This window comes from Aythya fuligula, chromosome 3, assembly GCF_009819795.1.
Source record: "Aythya fuligula isolate bAytFul2 chromosome 3, bAytFul2.pri, whole genome shotgun sequence".
Taxonomy (NCBI): domain Eukaryota; kingdom Metazoa; phylum Chordata; class Aves; order Anseriformes; family Anatidae; genus Aythya; species Aythya fuligula.
Genome location: NC_045561.1, coordinates 52,507,514 through 52,526,333, shown reverse-complemented (window position 1 = coordinate 52,526,333; position 18,820 = coordinate 52,507,514). Strand labels below are relative to the sequence as shown.

The following is an 18,820-nucleotide window of genomic DNA, read 5'->3' as shown; positions in this document are numbered from 1 at the left end:
GCAAAACTAGATACTGTTGTTATAGAGCCAATAAGTGTTCCGCTGTCTGTCTTTCTACTATGTAAAAAACACTGACCAACAATTTGAAATTGATGAGGATCTCTCAGATGGAAATAAAGGCTTAAATAGATGCTTCAGAAAATGAAAGGCAACCCATCACTTTTTTTTTTTTTTTTCTTTTTCTGAAGACAATCTTAAATGTAAGGAATATAGAGCAGATTGTAAAATTCAAAGTCTCAATCTGTCATAAGCTGCTCCATTTTTTCTTTCATTTTCCACATTCCAGATAAACTCTAACAAAATCCATCTTACAGTGTAATTGTAGTAGGTGAATTTAGCAAGTAAAGTCAGGTGTTTCTGCAAATTATCATGGAGTAGATAATATTAAGCATACAAAATGACTTGTAGTAATATTCTTCTGTACCTGGAAAGAATAAAACTTTTGTACTTTACGATCTCAAAGGAGGCAAGCAGACCTTGTGATCCAAGACAGCCTCCATTAAACCCTTGTAATGCGTGTTAATGCAATTTTCCTAAGGGAATGCTGTGGTGATATTTATCTTCAGCCTGCTTGCTAAGAAAACCACTGCCAAGGAGGCGAGCAGGCATCTGTATACATGGCTGAGTGGCATTTTAATACTAGCAGATATTGGCAGCCTCTGAAAAGACTCAGTAGGAATTGAATTTGAGAGAAACACCTGAGGAAAGGGCATTTGTCTTTTTTGGCTTTTTTTTTTGGGGGGGGGGGGTATTTTTTTTTTCTTTTTTTTTTTTTTTTTTGAGTTTGAAGACATAACTTGACATTTAATATAATAAAACCATCTGTAAAACCATGTCTTGTCCAGGAGTTCCATTATGAGAAGTCCAACTCTTCCAGATTAGATGAAAAAGCAAGTTAATTGTGATCTTAATAGATTTCTCAGGTGCTTGCTGTAATCAGAACTACCTTTTTAACAGCTTTCATTGCTCATTAATTACATTTCCTCTCTTAATTTCACTATTTCTTTCCTATTCCTTGGGGAGAATGGAAACTGATACAACTAATCACCTCTGAATTATGCATGTGAACCATCCCAGAAACACGTGGTTGAGATCTTTCTCTAGGTCAAGAGGCTACTTTCGATACAGAATAATTTCTCATCTTATGGTAGAAACTTACTGTGAACTTCAGTACAGCCAGAGGCTGTATGTAACAACTAGCTTTGAGGCAGAAATTTTCATTCTAAATTAATTAACATGCCCTAAATCCTAAAATAATGTAAATGAGAAATAATTTGAGATGACTGACTCACCTGATAATTCTTCTCTTTCCTATTAAATGTTTTGAAATTCTCTGAGAGCTCTGTCAACTGGACTTCAATTACCACCCTGTCTGTTCTGATTAGGTACTACCTAGATGTAGTTTTTCTTTATACCGTGTCATATTACAATATAAGCTTCAAGTTTAAACATTTTACTTGGAGTATATTATTCATATATAGTGTGATTGCAATGGAGTTGTGACAAATAAGAATAAAATTAAAAGCAGAATGTGTCTAAAACCGGTACCTGCTTTTTTTAATATACTGTTTCAATACAGTTTACCAAATGTTTCATGCACAGCACCCTACTTTCAGCATATTAAAACAGCACATTTATATTCTGTTCCACAGATTTTTTGTTGTTGTTGTTTTGAATAGGATTCGGTTCATTTTTTCTCCCCATATAAGCCTTTCTTTGGCCTACCTGTAAAAACAGTCTTATATTCTATCTTTGTATCTATTCCCATTTCCTAACTGTGAGATTTTTTTGGCCTAACAAGAACAATATAATGGGTGATCATGATATATTTTAATTTTTTCTAGGTCTAAAGAGCCAGTCATATATTCTTTGTGTACCTACAACCACAACCTTGCAGGAATGTGGGACTTGTGAAGTCTACAGAGAACACAGGCTTTGACTGTTACTTTCTTTCCTGTGGAAAAGGAAAAGGAAAATAGAAAAAAAAAAAAAATATATATATATATATATAAAAAAAAAAAAAAAAAGAATTGCATTTCTTTATAAGAAATTTTCTAAAGAGTATTGAGAGGTGAATTTCAGCGATGTACTAACCCTGAAGGAAGTAGAAAATAAAGCTTACATTAATGGTGTTTATATATTATGCTGCAGGGTTCTTATCTAAATGTCATTTCCACTGGAATGCCCAAGATTTGCCAAGAATTAGAAAAACAGTTATGTATGCAAGTGTGGGGGGAAGTATGCAAATGCGTGTTGTTATATACATTGAATGAGTTAATAATAAACATGCAATAAAGCACAATTTCCCAATGGTACCTGATTTATCAAGTAATGTTAAAAATGGTACTATCAGAAAATGTAAGAAATCATCATGTCCACGATACTTATATGTACCTACAATTACAGTGCCTTCCAACCAAGATGTGGCTACGCAGATTGTATGACTGAAGAAGGGGTCACATTTGTTTATTTTCTGTGTCCATAACAAAATTAATAACTCCAAAATTCTCTATGGTGTTCATTACAAGTTCTCAGATTGTGTCTTGCCTTGACGTATGTCAAAGGTAAAAATAGCTGCAACAGCTATGGGCTATGCATGATAAAAATGAAAAGAAAAAGAAAAACAGAGTGTGCCTGTTGGCATCACAGTCAAATTTGGCCATATAGTAGAAAGAAATAAGTCAAATTAGAAAGATAAAAGTGGAATTTTCTTTCCCAGCAGATAAAGGAATTTTTGGGGTTAAAAAAAAAAAAAAAAAAAAAAAAAAAAAAGTTATAATAACAGGTTGCTGACTCAAAGCTTCTCTCTGAGAATAATCTCAGTTAATTTTGTTTCTAGCTTTTTATGCTACAGGGGAATGTAGAGGGGGGAATGTAGAAGTTTCCCTTCTTCCTCCTGCTTCCTTATTCTTGAATATGTGCTTAATGCAGAAGATGGGAAGAAGGAAACACTGCGTATACCCTGTGTTGTCAGCTACCTACATTTTAATAAGCTATTGAAAACAATGAACTTAGAATCATCAGAGAAGTATCACATGCCCTTGACAGTCTGTGAATGCAGTTTTTAAACGTGCCTGCTAAAATAATTCAGAGGTCATGGAAATGCATGGTCCTTCATTAAAGTAGAAAGAAAATGATGTATATGGAAAGTACTTTGTTTGCAACACATTCACCAAATATTGTTTAGACTGGAGATGGGTGACTTAGTAATTAAATAAATCATCTCCTAAGCAAATAAAGCTGTTTTGTAGTTCTTGTTTGCTCGCAGTCAATACAAGCAAAGGAAAAAAATAAAATAAAATAAAATAAAATAAAATAAAATAAAATAAAATAAAATAAAATAAAATAAAATAAAATAAAATAAAATAAAATAAAATAAAAATAGTAAAATATTTTTTCTGGGTTTCAGAGCAACCAGCTTTAAGAAATCTAAGTAAATGTGTATGTGTTTAAACAATTTATTTTAAAATGTTATGCCACTAGCAAGTATAAATCAAGCATAAGCTATTTTCCTGTTTACCTTTATTTCTTTTTATGTTGTTTTCTTGTGAAAAATCATTCAGTTTGTTCCAGTTCAAGTTTTTATCAAAGCTGCAGACAGCTAAGGGTAAATGACATCTAGACAAGCTATCCTTGTAACTTAATATTCATATAATTTACTTAAAAATGAAATTCTTTAATCAATACAGTTGTAAAAATCCACAATAGAAGATATAATTTAAAAAGCAATAATAAAAAATTCTTAAATTAATTAATTTTTTTTTTTTTTAAGGACTTGGATTACTCTTTTTCTTCAACAGCAGATTCTCCCACAATGAATAATATTCCTCACATATTTTCTTCCAGCTACTGTAGTGTGATTTTATTCAGATAAATTGCAATGAGATACTCTTTTAAATTCCTTTCAAAGTCCATTAATACAAAGAAGCCTAAAATAATAATAGGCACTGAGGGAGATTCCTGAATGTAAAGAAGTTCTCAACCAGTGCAGAGCAAGCTAAGTATATATACATATATATCTTTATATCTTTATATATCTTTATAAGCTTTGAAGCTTCGATACGGGCTTCACATGGGCTGAATTTGGAAGACTGTAGTTCCAAAACCTCATGAAGCTCCTCTAAAAATTGAGTTAAAATCCTCTAAAAAAGGAGCTCTTAAAAATTGCAATCCAACAACCTAGATTACTGCAGATTAAATCTGCTTTGAAGCCAGTGTAGAGGTCCTTGAAATCTTTTCCACTGTGGCTGACCATTGCAGCAATGGAGAGTAAAGCTAGGGCAGAAGACCTTCTCCTTCAATGCTTTTTTACTTATTAATAGAAAATAATTTGATAATCTGTATGCATTGTAATTATGTAGCATGCTGTTTTTACATTAAAGCATATCATTCACCAAACATAATATTAGTATAAAACACCATGTTTTTGAAAACAAAATTCTGATAGATTTCCTTTAGAGAACTGTTAAGCAACAATGTAATTAGAAATGTAAAAGAGCACATTTATGTGGATTACTCCTTATTACAAAGGTATCTTGTCTATTGCCCATGTACTTATTTATTAATCATATCCTGCAAACATATTTTAAACAAATAGCCAAGCAAAAGTCCTACTGAAATGTCATTCTGTTTTTACCAGGTGAAGTTCTGTTTGTTCCGTCATTGAAAAGCAACCTAATTAACTCCATATTATTCCATTCCACTTCAGAATGTCACAAACGTGCAAAAGCTATTCAACTGTGCTAAGACTGGGGAAATGAAATTTTGAATTAGCCATTCTTTGGGAAAATACATTCAAATAGAGCCTGAAAGTTTGAGAACCTTCAATGCCCATTAAATTTGATCTTTACAGAGTCAAACCACTTCTCTATGAAAGAAGGGCACATTAAGCATTTGTATTCTCACCTGTACTGAACGAAGAATGAATCATAAATCAAAGAGCGATGGCCCAAGTAGTCCACCCAGATGGATTTCTTTATTCCTGCACAGCAGCAGACTAATAATACATAAGGTAATCCCTGTAGTAATCCCTTTAGCTATGGATAAAAGGAGACCCTCAGCCCCTCGTCATCACTAGCACTGAACTTTAGCATAATATTTTTATACACATGACATAAACACACAAGTGAGTGCTTTCATGGCTCTCCTTCCTTTTGAAGCATTAACACTGGTGAGAGGCCAGTGTGTCACCTATACCACTCATTACTCACAGAACAAGTCAAAGGACATAGTGCTCTCTCTGTATTAGTCTCCTTGATAACCTCACAGGGTTTTGCTGTGAATTGACATCTCCCTGTTTCTCCTTCCTTAGGTTGGCAAAAGCCAGCAAAGGGCCATGGGTGCTCCTGCCCTTGGGCAGCTGCCCCTACTGCGGATGATGAAATGGCAGCATAAGGGTTGCATTCTTTGCCTCCTGAGGCTGCAGGATTTAAAAAAAAAAAAAAAAAAAAAAAAAAAAAAAAAAAAGTGAAATCAAAATGTAGGCCATTTCCACATAAAAAGATGCATTCAGAGATCTAGGTGGAACCATCTAACATCTTGGGAATCTGTCTGTTTAAGAATCCAGTTTTACTTTACAAGCATTTTAGATTGGATTGAGTGTTTCTCCTTCTGCCTGTCCCAGAAAAGCTGTCATATTTCACACCATTGGTGATTGCATTTGGAAACCTGGAAGTGTTTGAGAAGCAACAAAAATTCCTCAGTCTGAAAAATCAACTCTTCTGCAGCCCTCAGGAGAGGCCCTCAAAATTGCTGGTCACATCAATAGAAAAGTGACATTCAAAGTCACTTTAAAGATAACTTTAAAAGTGAAGCTGCATCTGTAAAACTGTATTTTAGGAGTGTTGAACTCCAGCCATGGGACTCTGGGAAATACAGAGCCACTTGCAAGATGAGACTAGGTGGACTGTGTTTCTTTAGCCTAACAAAGCAAAGGCTGGTAGGTGAATGCAGTCTATAAATTCATCAAGGAATAAAACTCTCTGAGAAGAGTAATGGTACTCTTACGATGAGGATGTTAGGATAGTAATAAATGGTTTGTCAAACATCCAGGCATTGATTGGAATGAAGTTCCCAACAAGTACAGACACTAGAATCAGAAATAGCAGAAGGATGAGACAAACAACTAAACTGTGTTCCTGGTGTAGTTTAGGTTAATGAATGGACTTGGGTGATCTAGGTCCTCTGACAGCAAAAGCTGACTCTCTTTATTCTTAAAGCAAGAATCTTATATCTACATGAAACAAAAAGCCATATATGAACTTGGTTTAATATTTACTTTTTTGAAGAGACAGCTTCTATATTGTCTGTGATATTTCAATACCTACTATGTCTTTTTTCTCATTTTTACATGACTCATTTATCAAGAAGAAAGTACCTACCTTCTGGAACCTGTATACTTTGCCCTTAAGCTTTGTAAGCAGACTCTGAGGTACTGCTCTCAAAGAAATCACCAGCCAAGATTGGAATCACCAGCACCAAATCTAGAATTTTTCAAACCTTTTAAACAAGATTCATTCTTTTGCATAAATGGTATACCCCCAGCTTTGTCATGAAGAATCTTCCTAAAATATAGCAGTTTTCTTTCTATACTCCCTAATAAGAGGCAGAATTGCTTACTTAAAGCTGTGTGCAGATGTTCTGACTGTGATTAAGGGAAGCGGGGGGGGGGCGGCTGAAAGACAATAATAAAGAGCTGTGTTAGAATACCAGCAAATGGCAATAAGGCATCTGTTAAACATACTTGTGAACACTTCAAGTAAAAAACAACTCAGTAGTATATGAAATAAGCAAACAGCTAGGAACCATCCAGACTCCATGCAGCTGATTTCTCCTCTATGAAAAGTTGATGTGCCTGACGCATGTTTGGTAAGACACCAACACTAACAGGTAAGACACCAACACTAACAGGTAATTTAACAAGCACAACCAGAAAAAATTTTGTCTTTGTCCTACCCACAGACTAGCCTGTCTATTTTATATGCCATTGGCAAAAAAACAAACAAACAAACAAAAAAAAAACCACTGTTGTTTACATTTCCTAAATAGATAAGTTTTCACTGATCCAGTAATCTAATAACAGGAGAAAATGACCATTTCTAGCTTCAATTCTGCTTTGCACCCATGCCAAAAAGAGGCTGTACAGGAACAAATTTCTAACTTGACAGCTATAAAACAGTAGGATCAACATTAAAAAAAATAATAAAAAAGATATATCCTGTGTTTGGAAGCAACTTAGTTTCCTAGAAGCTGTCACCTCACTGAAAGCAAATGTGAAATAAGGTTTTTAAATGTCTAGACCAGTTCTGAAAATGTATCTTAAGCACCAAACTCATGCACAAATATCTTCATACTATCCTGTACAAAACTGCATCTATGATCAAATAATACACTCAGTGGGAGAGGACAAGATCTTTTCTATTCTTTTTTTTTTTTTTTTTTTTCCTTCATTGTTGAAACATTCCCCATTTTTTTACCCAAACCATGGAGGACATTATTCTCACCATATTATATTCTCACCATAAAATTTTGATAAGATAAACTTTTTTTTTTTTTTTTTTTCCCCATGCTAGAATAATGCAACTTTCGGCTTAATTTTTGAATAATGATATTTGTATTTATTTCATATTTTTACTTATAGATATGTATTTAATATTTTGAACAATTGTTAATGAAAATACTTATGATTTGAGGGAAAGTTTTTTCCTAATAAGTAGCCTGCATATACCTGTGTATAAAACTGAAGAAAAAAATCCCTCTTTGTTTACTTCAGAAGTAGAAGACACATCAAATTATTTTTCAAGCTTTTTTAAAGGCTGATGTAAACAAGCAGTATCTATTTTTCTACTTCTAATCCTAAACCAGCTTGTCAATCTGGCAAGTGATGTGACTGTTCCAATGCAGAATGGAGAAAAGCTGAAAATATTGCAGTTGCCTAAGCCAGCAGGAGAGGCAGGAGGCCGCCCATCCTGTTTGATGTATCCAAGGAAATGTCAGCCTTCTCTGTCAGTCACAAACCTAATGAAAAACCTCCAGTGGGAAGTAAGGGCAAGCAAGTAAAGTGTTCCTGCATACACACACCTTTTCCCAAAAGAAATACCATATGCATGAAGTCATATTTATGCTTAGGACCCAAGCTACCCATTTTCATATTTTTAAACAGAAATTTTGTCTTAGATTTTCAGTTGTAGAAGAAATTTTCATTAATCCCTCAAGTCCATCAAGTCCATTTAAAGTATTGGAGGAGATCTTAATATTACATGTATTTAAACAAAAAGCTCTGTGTATGAAGACAATGTATAGTTTTTCTTTCAATCTTTTTTTTTTTTTTTTGTCATTAAGATTTTAAAATACATGTTAACACAGAAATCCTAATAAAGTTCAAACTACACCAAAGAAAATTCTCAGTTAAATACTACTACACCATCCATCTATTAGTATGATTCAAGTATCTTCAAAGGCAATTTTCCACTCAAATTTTCATAATGAGATAGGAAGTGAAAGTAGACAACCAGTAGAAGACCAGTTTTCAAGACAAGGCTTTAAAATTGTATGTCTAACTTTTGAGAACCATTCACTGGTTTAAACTAAAATTAGTTCAGCCCACAGTAGGTGGAAACAGCAATAATAATATCTGATATGTGCAAACTTGTTTTCTCTTGATATATTTATGCCAATATTAAAAAAAAAAAATAAAAATATGTAAACCAGAAGGCTGCAAATTTATGAGAACTAGTCCCCATAAATTTAAAATTTTATCATGTATGAAGCTTCCTTTTAAATAAGAACAGTAAACTTCTAAGTGAAACTTGTAAATCATTTTGACCACTGTGTTCCACATGGGTGATATATAAATATACTTGAAAGTCCACATTGAACTTTGTAGGTAGGTCTGATTTTTTTTTTTTACTTCAATTTTTTTCTCATTTTAGGATATGAGATGGTGTTCATAGGAACTCTAGTATCATAAATGAATATGCATTTCATAACTTGTGTATGCAGCTTTACATACTGCAGGAAGTATATAATTCTTTAGGAAATGATCCAACTACTTAAATCTAGAATCTTTACAAAATACAACTGAATTCTGATTCATATCAACTGTGAATCAGCCTCATATTTCCAGTTTCTTACTAAGATATGGTTCTATGTAGTTTACTTGCTTAGTGTTTTTAATTTAACAAAACAATATTTATAGCATACCTCAGTGTATAAATATCTTCCTCTACTAATATAGTAGAGACAGAACTAACTGGGACTTCTACCCTTTCAGATAACTATAGCACTAATTCAAACCAATAAGTTTGCCATGATAATAAAATGATTTATTGTCTGCATATTTTGTAAGTTACATTCATTCTGAAAAAATAGTAAAGTTTCTTCAGATTTTTTTTATATATACGGAATAATTTCATCATCAAAACTACATACAACCAAATGTAGAATAACCAGTGACTTTAGACATCAAACAAGAAAAGGGACAACTTTTTTCTTTGTATGCTTTGGCAGTTCCAAAGTATTGCATTCTAAACATCACTAAAAACATGGGATACATTTCTGGTCCTAATATAAATTGTATGTTGTGAACTATTAAAAATGTGAGTAAAAAGGAAAGATGCTGTCAAAGGTCAAATAATTTGTAATATTTTTTTCATTTTATCTGATTGACAAGCTGCTGTTAAAAAACATACTTTTTTGTTCAGTAATAAAATTCAGAATTTTTTATAATGCAGTTTTAGACCACACATTCTTTTTCTCACATTTTCACACTTGCTTATGAAGCTGTCTGCACAGGTATCCATCTTATCATAAAGTCTTATCTGACTTTGTACCACACCTAAAATAAGCCAATTAAGTAGTAATGATGGGCTCTTTTCATCTGTGCGCTCTTTTTCAAATGAATTTATTGAAGTAAAGGATTTACAGCATATGGACTCACAGACTTTTCATGAGTTTAACTGGCATCCATATGTACAGCTTTCAGTAGAGAACTCTAGAATAGTATTTACAATGTAAATATCAACTTTTATTACATAAGAAACAAATATATCACAACTTTCACTTCACAACATATTTGTTCTGGCTTGATGACTAAAGTCATCTCTTTGAAATACTATGTAGAACTCAAAAGTAACGTGTTCTTGTTGTAGACTTTACCAGGTGTCTTTCAGAGGTCCTGAAATGCAAAGGAAAAATATGCTTGAGAAATCATTTTGGTAAGCAATTGCATCATGAGGTATATAAAAGCAGACAGGAGACAAAAATTAACAATGGTAAAAAACAGCTACTGTGTTTAGGACTGAGAAGGTACTCTTCACAGGAGCTTGATGGTCATTACAACTGGCAGACAAGGTTGTAGAACCAAGAATAAAGTTTGAAGTTTTATTGTAAAATTGTTACTGCACATTGTCCTACAGTGCTGAACAGCTCACTTTGAAAATATCTGCATCCTTCAGACAGATAGAATTCAGGCTGCTTGATACACACTCTGTCAAGAACTGGGCACCATGATAAAATGACCAATAACAGACAATATTAAGTAAACTTTTTATATATAGGGAGATCTGAATCAGCAGTACAGTCAATAAAAAAGGACCAAAAATATTTCTAAGTGAATCAAACCACTGCATAATCCAGAAGCAGATATTTTTTGAATAACATTATCCAGAAATAATATTTTCTGAATCCCATCAAATAGAAATAATTCTGTTCCTTCAAGCATAAGCCGTTATTGTCCTTTCTAATATTTGGGACCTTTAGAGGAATAGCCAAATTTACGGAAAATAAAAGAAAATTTTCTTTCATTCTCTGAAGTAAATAATATTTTGGAGAAAATTGGTTTTTATTTCCTTGAAAATATTATCTTCAGAATTATAGTTTTCACCTTACCTGTAGCTATGACACAGCTGAATGGTAAAAAATAACACCCAAAAACAACAACAGCAAAACTATTAACAATTTCTTAACACACTTTTAGGAATAACAAGCCTGATAAGTTTTTACATTACCCTTTCAATTTTATGTCCCTGCAAGTGCTGTGATGTAAAAGGATTTACGCATAAGTAAATGAAATAAATGTTTGTGAATGAGCTTTGAAAAATAATAACAGCTAAAAGGAAAACAATAACTGCAATATTTGCCTGCCTGATGATCCATCTACAGCACATTTCAGATGGGAGCCAAGAACTTTCTTAACACTTAGGGTTCACATTGCTGATTCTCTTAGTTCTAGAGGCAACTTTTAATGAGGTAGATGATGTTAAACAAAATGGGTAGTTTTTTTTTTTTTGTTTTTTTTTAATTAAAAGATGTATCACTGAATATGTTCTCTGAAGAAATAATAATCTTTGTAATTAAAAATGAGTCAATTCTGATTTTATGCCACAGTGCATAAAGGTTGAAACACCCAAGTGAGTTAGGCACATTATTAACAGTGCCATTTAACCAGGAACTTTCAATAACAGCAATCATGGGATATTTTAATTATTCTTAGTAAAATGATTATTATATTCACACACAATCCCTATAGAAAGAAGTAGCATTTTATGGAACATGGATTTTTCTGCTTTTCGGATGTGCCACATTTCATGTATGACTGATCTCACTTCATGGGTAAAGTTAGCTAATAGCATAAGGAAAGAAAATCTGGACGTACCAGGGGGAGGTGGCTCAGCAGCTCATCTACAGAAACATCATCATAGTTTTCTGAAAAGGAAGGTTCAAGAATTTCTGCTTCATCACGAAGTTTAGAGGGGTTTAGCTCTTCCTGGCTGTTGTGGATCAAAAACAAGTTTTATTACCTTCAGAAGAAAAAGCAAAAAAGAAGCAAAGCCTTGTACTAACTTTATCTATTGTACATTTTGTTAAACTTATACAGAAATGTTATGAATAACATGAAATAGCACATTTGAATCAGGTGAAAAGACAAGATATTTAGAAGAGTTTGTCTGAGTGAATATACAAGAGAATAAGCCCTAAAAAACATACTGGCATTTATCACCTAAGGACATATGATCTTTTGGGGTCTTCTAAATTTTTTATATTTACTTAAAGATAGATTTTCATCAAATATTTTTTGTTCCTTAAAAAAAAAAAAAAAAAAAAAAAAAAAAAAAAGTTGTTCATGTGTCATAGCTCTGATTTCTTCCTTAAAAGTTTGTTTTTGTTTTTGTTTTTGTTTTTTACACATAAAATCAATTTAAGAATATGTCAGAAGCTTTTTAAGATTACTAGATGCTATCTCCTCTTCATTCTTTTACTCTAATCTGATTGTAGCTTCTGTTTCAGAATGGAAGAAAATGCTGTCTGTATTTGAAAGTCATGTTATAAACTATGTTAAAAAGTCATTACTGTTCATTGTCATTTGTCTTTTTTCCATATGTATATATAAGTGGCCATAAATCTTTTATGTTTAGTCCTACACTGTTATGGAAAAAAATAAATTTTCTTTATTGTAGTACCTTCTTTTTCCGGTTAAAACTGAGTTTAAGTATTTCTTCACAGCCATTTGCTTCCGAAAGCGGCTGTAGTTGTCAGTGAAAACAGCATCAGAGTGGCGTTTGACAGGACTGTCCTGGGAACTGGCAACATACAACAATCGTGAAGGAAAAATTAATAGACAATAACAGTTTAAAAGAAGATATTATTAAATAAATAAAATAAACTTTACAATGTCGAGCTAAATAAAATCTAATTTTCATTTCAGCTTTCATTTACAGCTACGACTTTGGACCTTTCTGCTCTTGAAAAGTCATTGCTTTATTTGTATCATAATATCAAGGACTGATTTCTCAATTCTCAATGACTTCCAGAGCTCGTGTCACAGGAAGTCTGCAGGATCAAGTGGCTGTGCAAGAATTTTACAATTTTGTCCTATGTGTTCTCATAGCCCCCACCACTCTTTTTTTAAAATAAATAATAATAATAATAATTAAAAAAATATATATATATTCTGTTCCCTTTCATTTGCTTAAATACATTTTAGTCCAATACCAACGTGAAGTAACCTCTTAAAAGGACAGGTCTCTGTTCACGTTTAACTCAGTGAGGACTGAACCTGCCTCTGAGGAAAGGGAGAGCGTAACATTACATATATAGTTGCAAATGTCTGTTTTAAGGAAGTATCAGAAGACAAAACACAATTTGTGAAATCCAAACTTGAAGGTATATTTTTCATGTGTGGTTTTGGGACACCTCAGGGTGTTCTGATATCAGTGATCTATGTTATAGCATAAAAGAAACTGGCCCTATAAGTTCTGGAACAAAGGCAGCATTGACATAAATAGGTCAAAATGGAGGACCTAATTTTCACTCTGCTTTTAAGCAGTAAGTAGTTACTAATAGGAACTGTCATATTGGGTCAGACCAAAGTATCTTATTATTCTGTTCCCAAGAGTACCCAATAGCTGCTGCCTAGGGGTATTGAAAGAAAGAGAAGTACAGAGTGATCCTTCTCAGCACCCTGAGACCATTCGTTCATGAACTCCGTGCTTTAAAATTGCGTCCAGACCCCTTGTCTACAGATTTGCCTCATTCTTTTTTGAGTCCTTCTACAATGCAGAACTCCCAAAGTGCTCTGGCAATAGTTTCTACAGTAGCAAAAAGATCATCCCTTTTTGTTGTCAATGTAAACCAGTTGTTTCTTAATTTCATTGAATATCCCCCTGTTGTTACATGCTATATCCCTCACAGCTGTATCAGAAATAAATAGCAATGTATGCATTCAGTAACAAAACCCACTAAGTTATCATATAGGATTTTTGACTCCCCCATTATTATATCAATTGCCCTTTCATTACCTCTAAATTGCAAAAATGAGAACTTAGGTACAGAAGGGTGAAAAATTGCCAATGAAGCCAGCTAGGAAAAAACTCTACCTAATGCAAGTGTCACCTCACCTAACTCGTTTTCTAATAAGCGAATGCAGATATCTCTTCACAGCAAGTTTAGCCAAAAGATGGCTGTAGACACTGGTGAAAATTCCATCAGCATGCCTTGCATTTCTGAAATGGACAATAAATAAACTCTACAATACAACCTGGGTTTATATCATTTTGATAATGTTCATTTTGTAAATATACCGCTTTCCTTAAGTTATCTCTTGTACATATTAAATTAAGCTAGTTTCATAAAACAACTTCCAGATTTTCACAATATGTATACCCTTTCTGGGAAGTGTATGAACTCATCATGCCAGAAAGGCAATGCCATCAACATTTCTTCATACATTTCTACTGCTACAAATATTCAACAGAGGGTGCGTGTTCTTTTTTCAATAATTGATTCTTCCTTTCCTATATCTGTTTGAAAAATATGACAGATTTTTTGGCATAATTCAAGCAATGCATCAACATTTGCATTTATGACAATAAAGAAACTCACCTATCAATAATTCTGGACAGATCAAAATAGAATTTCTCATTTTCAGGTAGTGTGTTCTGCAAAATGTCTGATTCAGACTTTAAAGACCCATGGGCACGGTCAGGTTCACTGGCTGCATCAAATGGCATTCTGTTTCCCAATCTGTTGGAGAAGAAAACCACGTGAAGTGCAGTTGATTGAGGATATGCAGTGTTTCACTGTAACTTAGCATTCTGTTTTGTGGTAAAATGCACCTACTTCTTTAATCTGTAAGGCAGTTTAAAATAGTCTGGATCACTTTCAAAAATCACTTTCAGGTTTAATCCATGCTCAGTGATAAAGTAACTAGCATAACAGATCTCCTTTCTCTGTAATGTGTGCATTTGAGAAATATGTTGTCATTGCACACTATTAGTTCCAGTGAACAGTGCATAATGTATGGCAATTCCAGCTCAAGTGGCAAACACTTTTCATAACACCTATATTTTATATGAACAAGGAATGAAATTGCCTACCTCTGCCCATGCAAAGTGAAAAGAGTTCCCGTAAAGTACTTACCTTCCAATTAAGACTTAAACACTGAAGTGCATATGAAACAGTTCTTAGGTTTCCTCTATAGGAAGACAAACAAACCCTCTTCAAACTTCAAACCAAATATGAAGTGAAGTCATGTAACTCTAATACTTTTTTATTCTCCTCTGTTTAAATTAATTTACTAGTTGCAAGTTAAAAACTGTTCACAACCCTTTCAAATGTATCACTGCAAGTGCTCTGTATAAACTGATTTACATTTACATTTTTTCCCATTTGTTTAGACTGCTGTTTCTTATCGAGGACAACCTGACTGACTAGCAGTAGTTTGGCATCAGATGCTTGGTCTATCTGCTGTTGTGTTCTGTGGCAGCCACAAGTCTACTATTCCTATGGTAAGCCCTTGTGTGTGATGATGCGAAAAAAAGCACATGTGAAAACTGAAAAAGATTAATTTCCTCATGAGCTTACAGTTATTATAGCTATTAATGTGACTTACATATTTGAGGCATGTAAGATCTCTCTGGTTTAAAAATAAATAAATAAATAATAATAATAATAATAATAATAAAGTTTTTATGTGTAAAACAAACTAACTCAAGTCTTGGAAATAAATCACTGTACTGCATTTTCTACATTGTTTTCACACTTTATGATCCTCCAACCCACATGTAGAAACTCTTTATAACACCTGATTTAATTTAGTTAGATAACTAATAAAAACTTCAGCAATTCAAAACATGTAGTGGTACAAAACCTACATATTGATCCGTGCAGACCATGTCCCCTCATTCATGATTTGGGATTTTTTAATGTCTTTTTTTTTTTCTTTTTTTGTTTTTTCCTATGGATGTCTGTGCTTTTGAAAAGAAAAAAGACAGCAGTTCACCTATCCACTTAGCAGACCTGTGGAAATGAAGGGGCTTTCCCACAAGAAAAGCAGAGTATTTTGCTGGGCACCCACTGTTCCCATGAGCACGTTTTAGCCTATATCCTTTAGCCTTTTACTAGTAGAGCGGTCACCGCTATTCGGCTCATGGGGCGGCATTGCCAACGGTGCCTCTGAGGATGCGTGCGTGCCTCGGGGGGGGGGTTTAAAGACCAGGCAAGACCGGGCTTCCTTTGCCATGTTATACCAAAGCCTCAGCTCCGAGCACGCCCCAGGTGACCTCTCGGGGTCCCATCCCCGAGCAAGCAGAGCAGCCCCCAGCCATCCCCGGTCCTTACCGCGGCACGGCCGGGAAAGCGGCCCCCCGGGGGGGCAGCGCCCTTGCCCGCCAGCAGAGAGCGCTGAGGAGGGCGAGGGCGAGGAGGAGTGGGGAGGCGCCGCGGTGCTCCATGGCCGCCACCTGCGGAGGGAAGAGCGCAGCCGTCACCGCACCGCTCCGCACTGCGCGGGGTCCCCGAGGGGAGAGGGATGCTGCCAGCAGCGGCGTCGACGGGGCGGGGGAGATGCCAGAGGGGAAGGGAGAGGAAGAAGACCCCAAAGCTGCGGAGGGCAGAGGTTCTCGGGACGTAGAGGTTGAAACCTTAAATATATATGGCGTATATACACCGTGTATATACACACCATAGATGTTTAAGGCTACCCATATATATTTAAGGCTACGCCCGGCTACCCAGGGCGGTCAGAGCCGCTCTCCGCTGCTTCCCTAACGGACCGGGAGGGCAGAAGGAGACTGAGGCCGGGGCCACCCTCCTCACCCGCTGGGAAGTTGCCGCTGCGGTGGAGGGAAAGTTACTCACGGAGCCGCGAGTCCGTCGGTGGGGCTGGCTGAGCGGGCAAGGGGCGCTGCGCTGCGCTGGTCTGCTGGGGACGACGACCTGCGCCCTGCCCCGCTGTCGGGCTGAGAGGCTGCAGGGGACGGCGGCGGAGGACGAGCAGGAGGAGAAGAGGAGAGGAGAGGAGAGCTCCGTCCCGCCGCACGATCTGAGCTGCCCGCCGCGCCGCCGCGTTTTATAGCGTTTACACGTTTCTGCTTCCGAAGAAGCAATCACGTTACTGGGGAGACGTCACCCTTCCCAAGGGGACGGTCGCTTTGTTCAGGACAGCCAGAGACTTATATTTAATTCATGAGCAGACGCGCACCCTGTCTCCCCCCTAATTCCCCCCCCTCCCCCCCCTTCCATTATTTGATTTATATTAATGAGTTAGTTTTGCGGCGATCAGGGCCCCGTCGTCAGCGTGATTCCGCCTCGCAAGGCAGGAGAGCAGGCGGCCAGCGGCGGCTTCGGGAGCGGGGAGCTGGGGAACCGTCACCCTCGGGGCCCTTCCCTCACCGCTGAGTCCCCCCACCCCATAGCCGGAGCTTTTAGGCTCACACTGTCCTTTTCTGCCACCGGCAGGTCTCCATCCCCGCCGGGATGAGTGCCCGGGGTGCGCCGTCGGATGATCTTATTTATTTATTTATTCATTGATTGATTTATTTTAAGCGGGGTGTTCGCCAGACTTTGCTTTTTCGTTGAAGCTGTGTGTGTTCCCAGGGAAAAAAATCGTGTCCCGCCCCCCCCCCCCCCAAGCAAGTACCGAGGGTGCTTGCGACGGTTCAGCGGCTCCCAGCGCGGGCACCCCAGGGGCTAATTCCTAGGGGCTGGGGTCACTGCCACAGCCAAGGATTTCGACATGGAGTTCTCCCTGCCTTAAAAAGATCCGTGGGCAGCAGGGAAAGAAACGCGGGGAAGGTGGGCGTGGGACCCGCGGGTTCCTGCGAACACCTCTTCGGTATCTCACCAAGCCCTGCCCTGAAGTACCTGCCAAAGAATCACGGCAAGAATTGGATCGAAAAACGCCATTACTCTCTTTTCCTCCTCCCCCCCCCCTCCCACACACACACCTATTTTTCTTTGGGCTTTTCTGTGCCTCTGGTCCTCCTGCTGAAAAGTTAACGATTGTACCCAGTCCTTGCAGATGATTTCACTATTTCCCCTTCTATCAAGTTTCTTTGTTTCATGTTTCGCTAAAGGTTAGGCAGGCTCAACGGTGAAGATTCTGCGATGCTTAATCACATTTTCTAATCCAGTTACACAAAAATTAAGTGAATTAGATTAAAAATGCCTGGAAATTTGTTTCTCGGATGACAGCCGTGACTAAAACCAGAGTTCCTGCAGTAGTCTAATTTCAGGAAATTTTCCCCTTGTTACTGCATAACTAGAGGTCGAGGAAGCAATTCAGCTCTGGAATGGCGAGATGAGCATCAATAGCACCGTAATCCCCTCACCCCCGAAATATTCAGCCAAGGTGTTTCGGCGTCGTGCTGCGTGCGCGACCTGCTGGACTTCACCGAAGTGCCTGACAGATGAGAGGGGAGGCGAAATCTGTCTCCCGGGTGTTGAAGAGCAGAACAGAGAAGTGGAGCTCTGCCCCTGCAAAGGCTGCGGCTGCTCAGCCTCCCGGCTGGGGGGAGCGGTCGGGGGACGCAGGGCACTCCCGACCCCGCTCCTTCACCCCGCCACCGCCGAGGATGAGGCCGCGCTCTGCCGTGGGAAAAGCCCAAGGGCAGCCGGAGGGAAAAAATAAAAATTAAAAAAATTGCCCTTCAGCTTGTTCATTTTAGCTGACACAGGAGGGGGGGATGGGGGGGTTGATAGTGGCGGGCTGTGGGCCCTGGGAAGGAGGCGGGGAGCTGCGGGCTGCTCGCTCCTAATGGGTGCAGGAAAAGCAAGCCTGCTGTCAGTCGCTGTATGGGAGGCTGCATAGAAAACGACGTGTATAGTTTTCACTGCCCAAAAAAATGAGGATCACTGGTACTTTTTTAGTACTTTTTTACCGTACCGTACCATACCATACCATACCATACCATACCATACCATACCATACCATACCATACCATACCATACCATACCATACCATACCATACCATACCATACCATACCATACCATACCATACCCACTTATTTACTGTATCTGGTAAATCTAGTTTGTCATATATTT

At 37.0% G+C, this 18,820-nt stretch overlaps 1 protein-coding gene across 1 annotated transcript; it reads right to left on the bottom strand.

The window, feature by feature from the left end:
- Positions 1-10,134: 10,134 nt before the first annotated feature.
- On the bottom strand, positions 10,135-16,229 carry VIP (vasoactive intestinal peptide). The gene is made up of 6 exons (XM_032185771.1): positions 16,117-16,229; positions 14,380-14,520; positions 13,896-14,000; positions 12,459-12,578; positions 11,654-11,768; positions 10,135-10,174 (listed from the first exon to the last, which is right to left on the bottom strand). Exons 1-6 carry the CDS (start codon positions 16,227-16,229, stop codon positions 10,166-10,168), a joined length of 603 nt encoding a protein of 200 aa, XP_032041662.1. The 3' UTR covers positions 10,135-10,165.
- Between the last annotated feature and the right edge of the window lie 2,591 nt (positions 16,230-18,820).

Excerpts from the sequence above, each read along its gene's own strand:
- VIP (XM_032185771.1), bottom strand. The coding sequence starts at position 16,229 with ATGGAGCACCGCGGCGCCTCCCCACTCCTCCTCGCCCTCGCCCTCCTC. Across the intron at positions 12,579-13,895 it reads CTTATTAGAAAACGAGTTAG|TTCCCAGGACAGTCCTGTCA; the intron begins GTGAGGTGACAC and ends GTATGTTGCCAG. Across the intron at positions 11,769-12,458 it reads GTTTTAACCGGAAAAAGAAG|CCAGGAAGAGCTAAACCCCT; the intron begins GTACTACAATAA and ends GATCCACAACAG.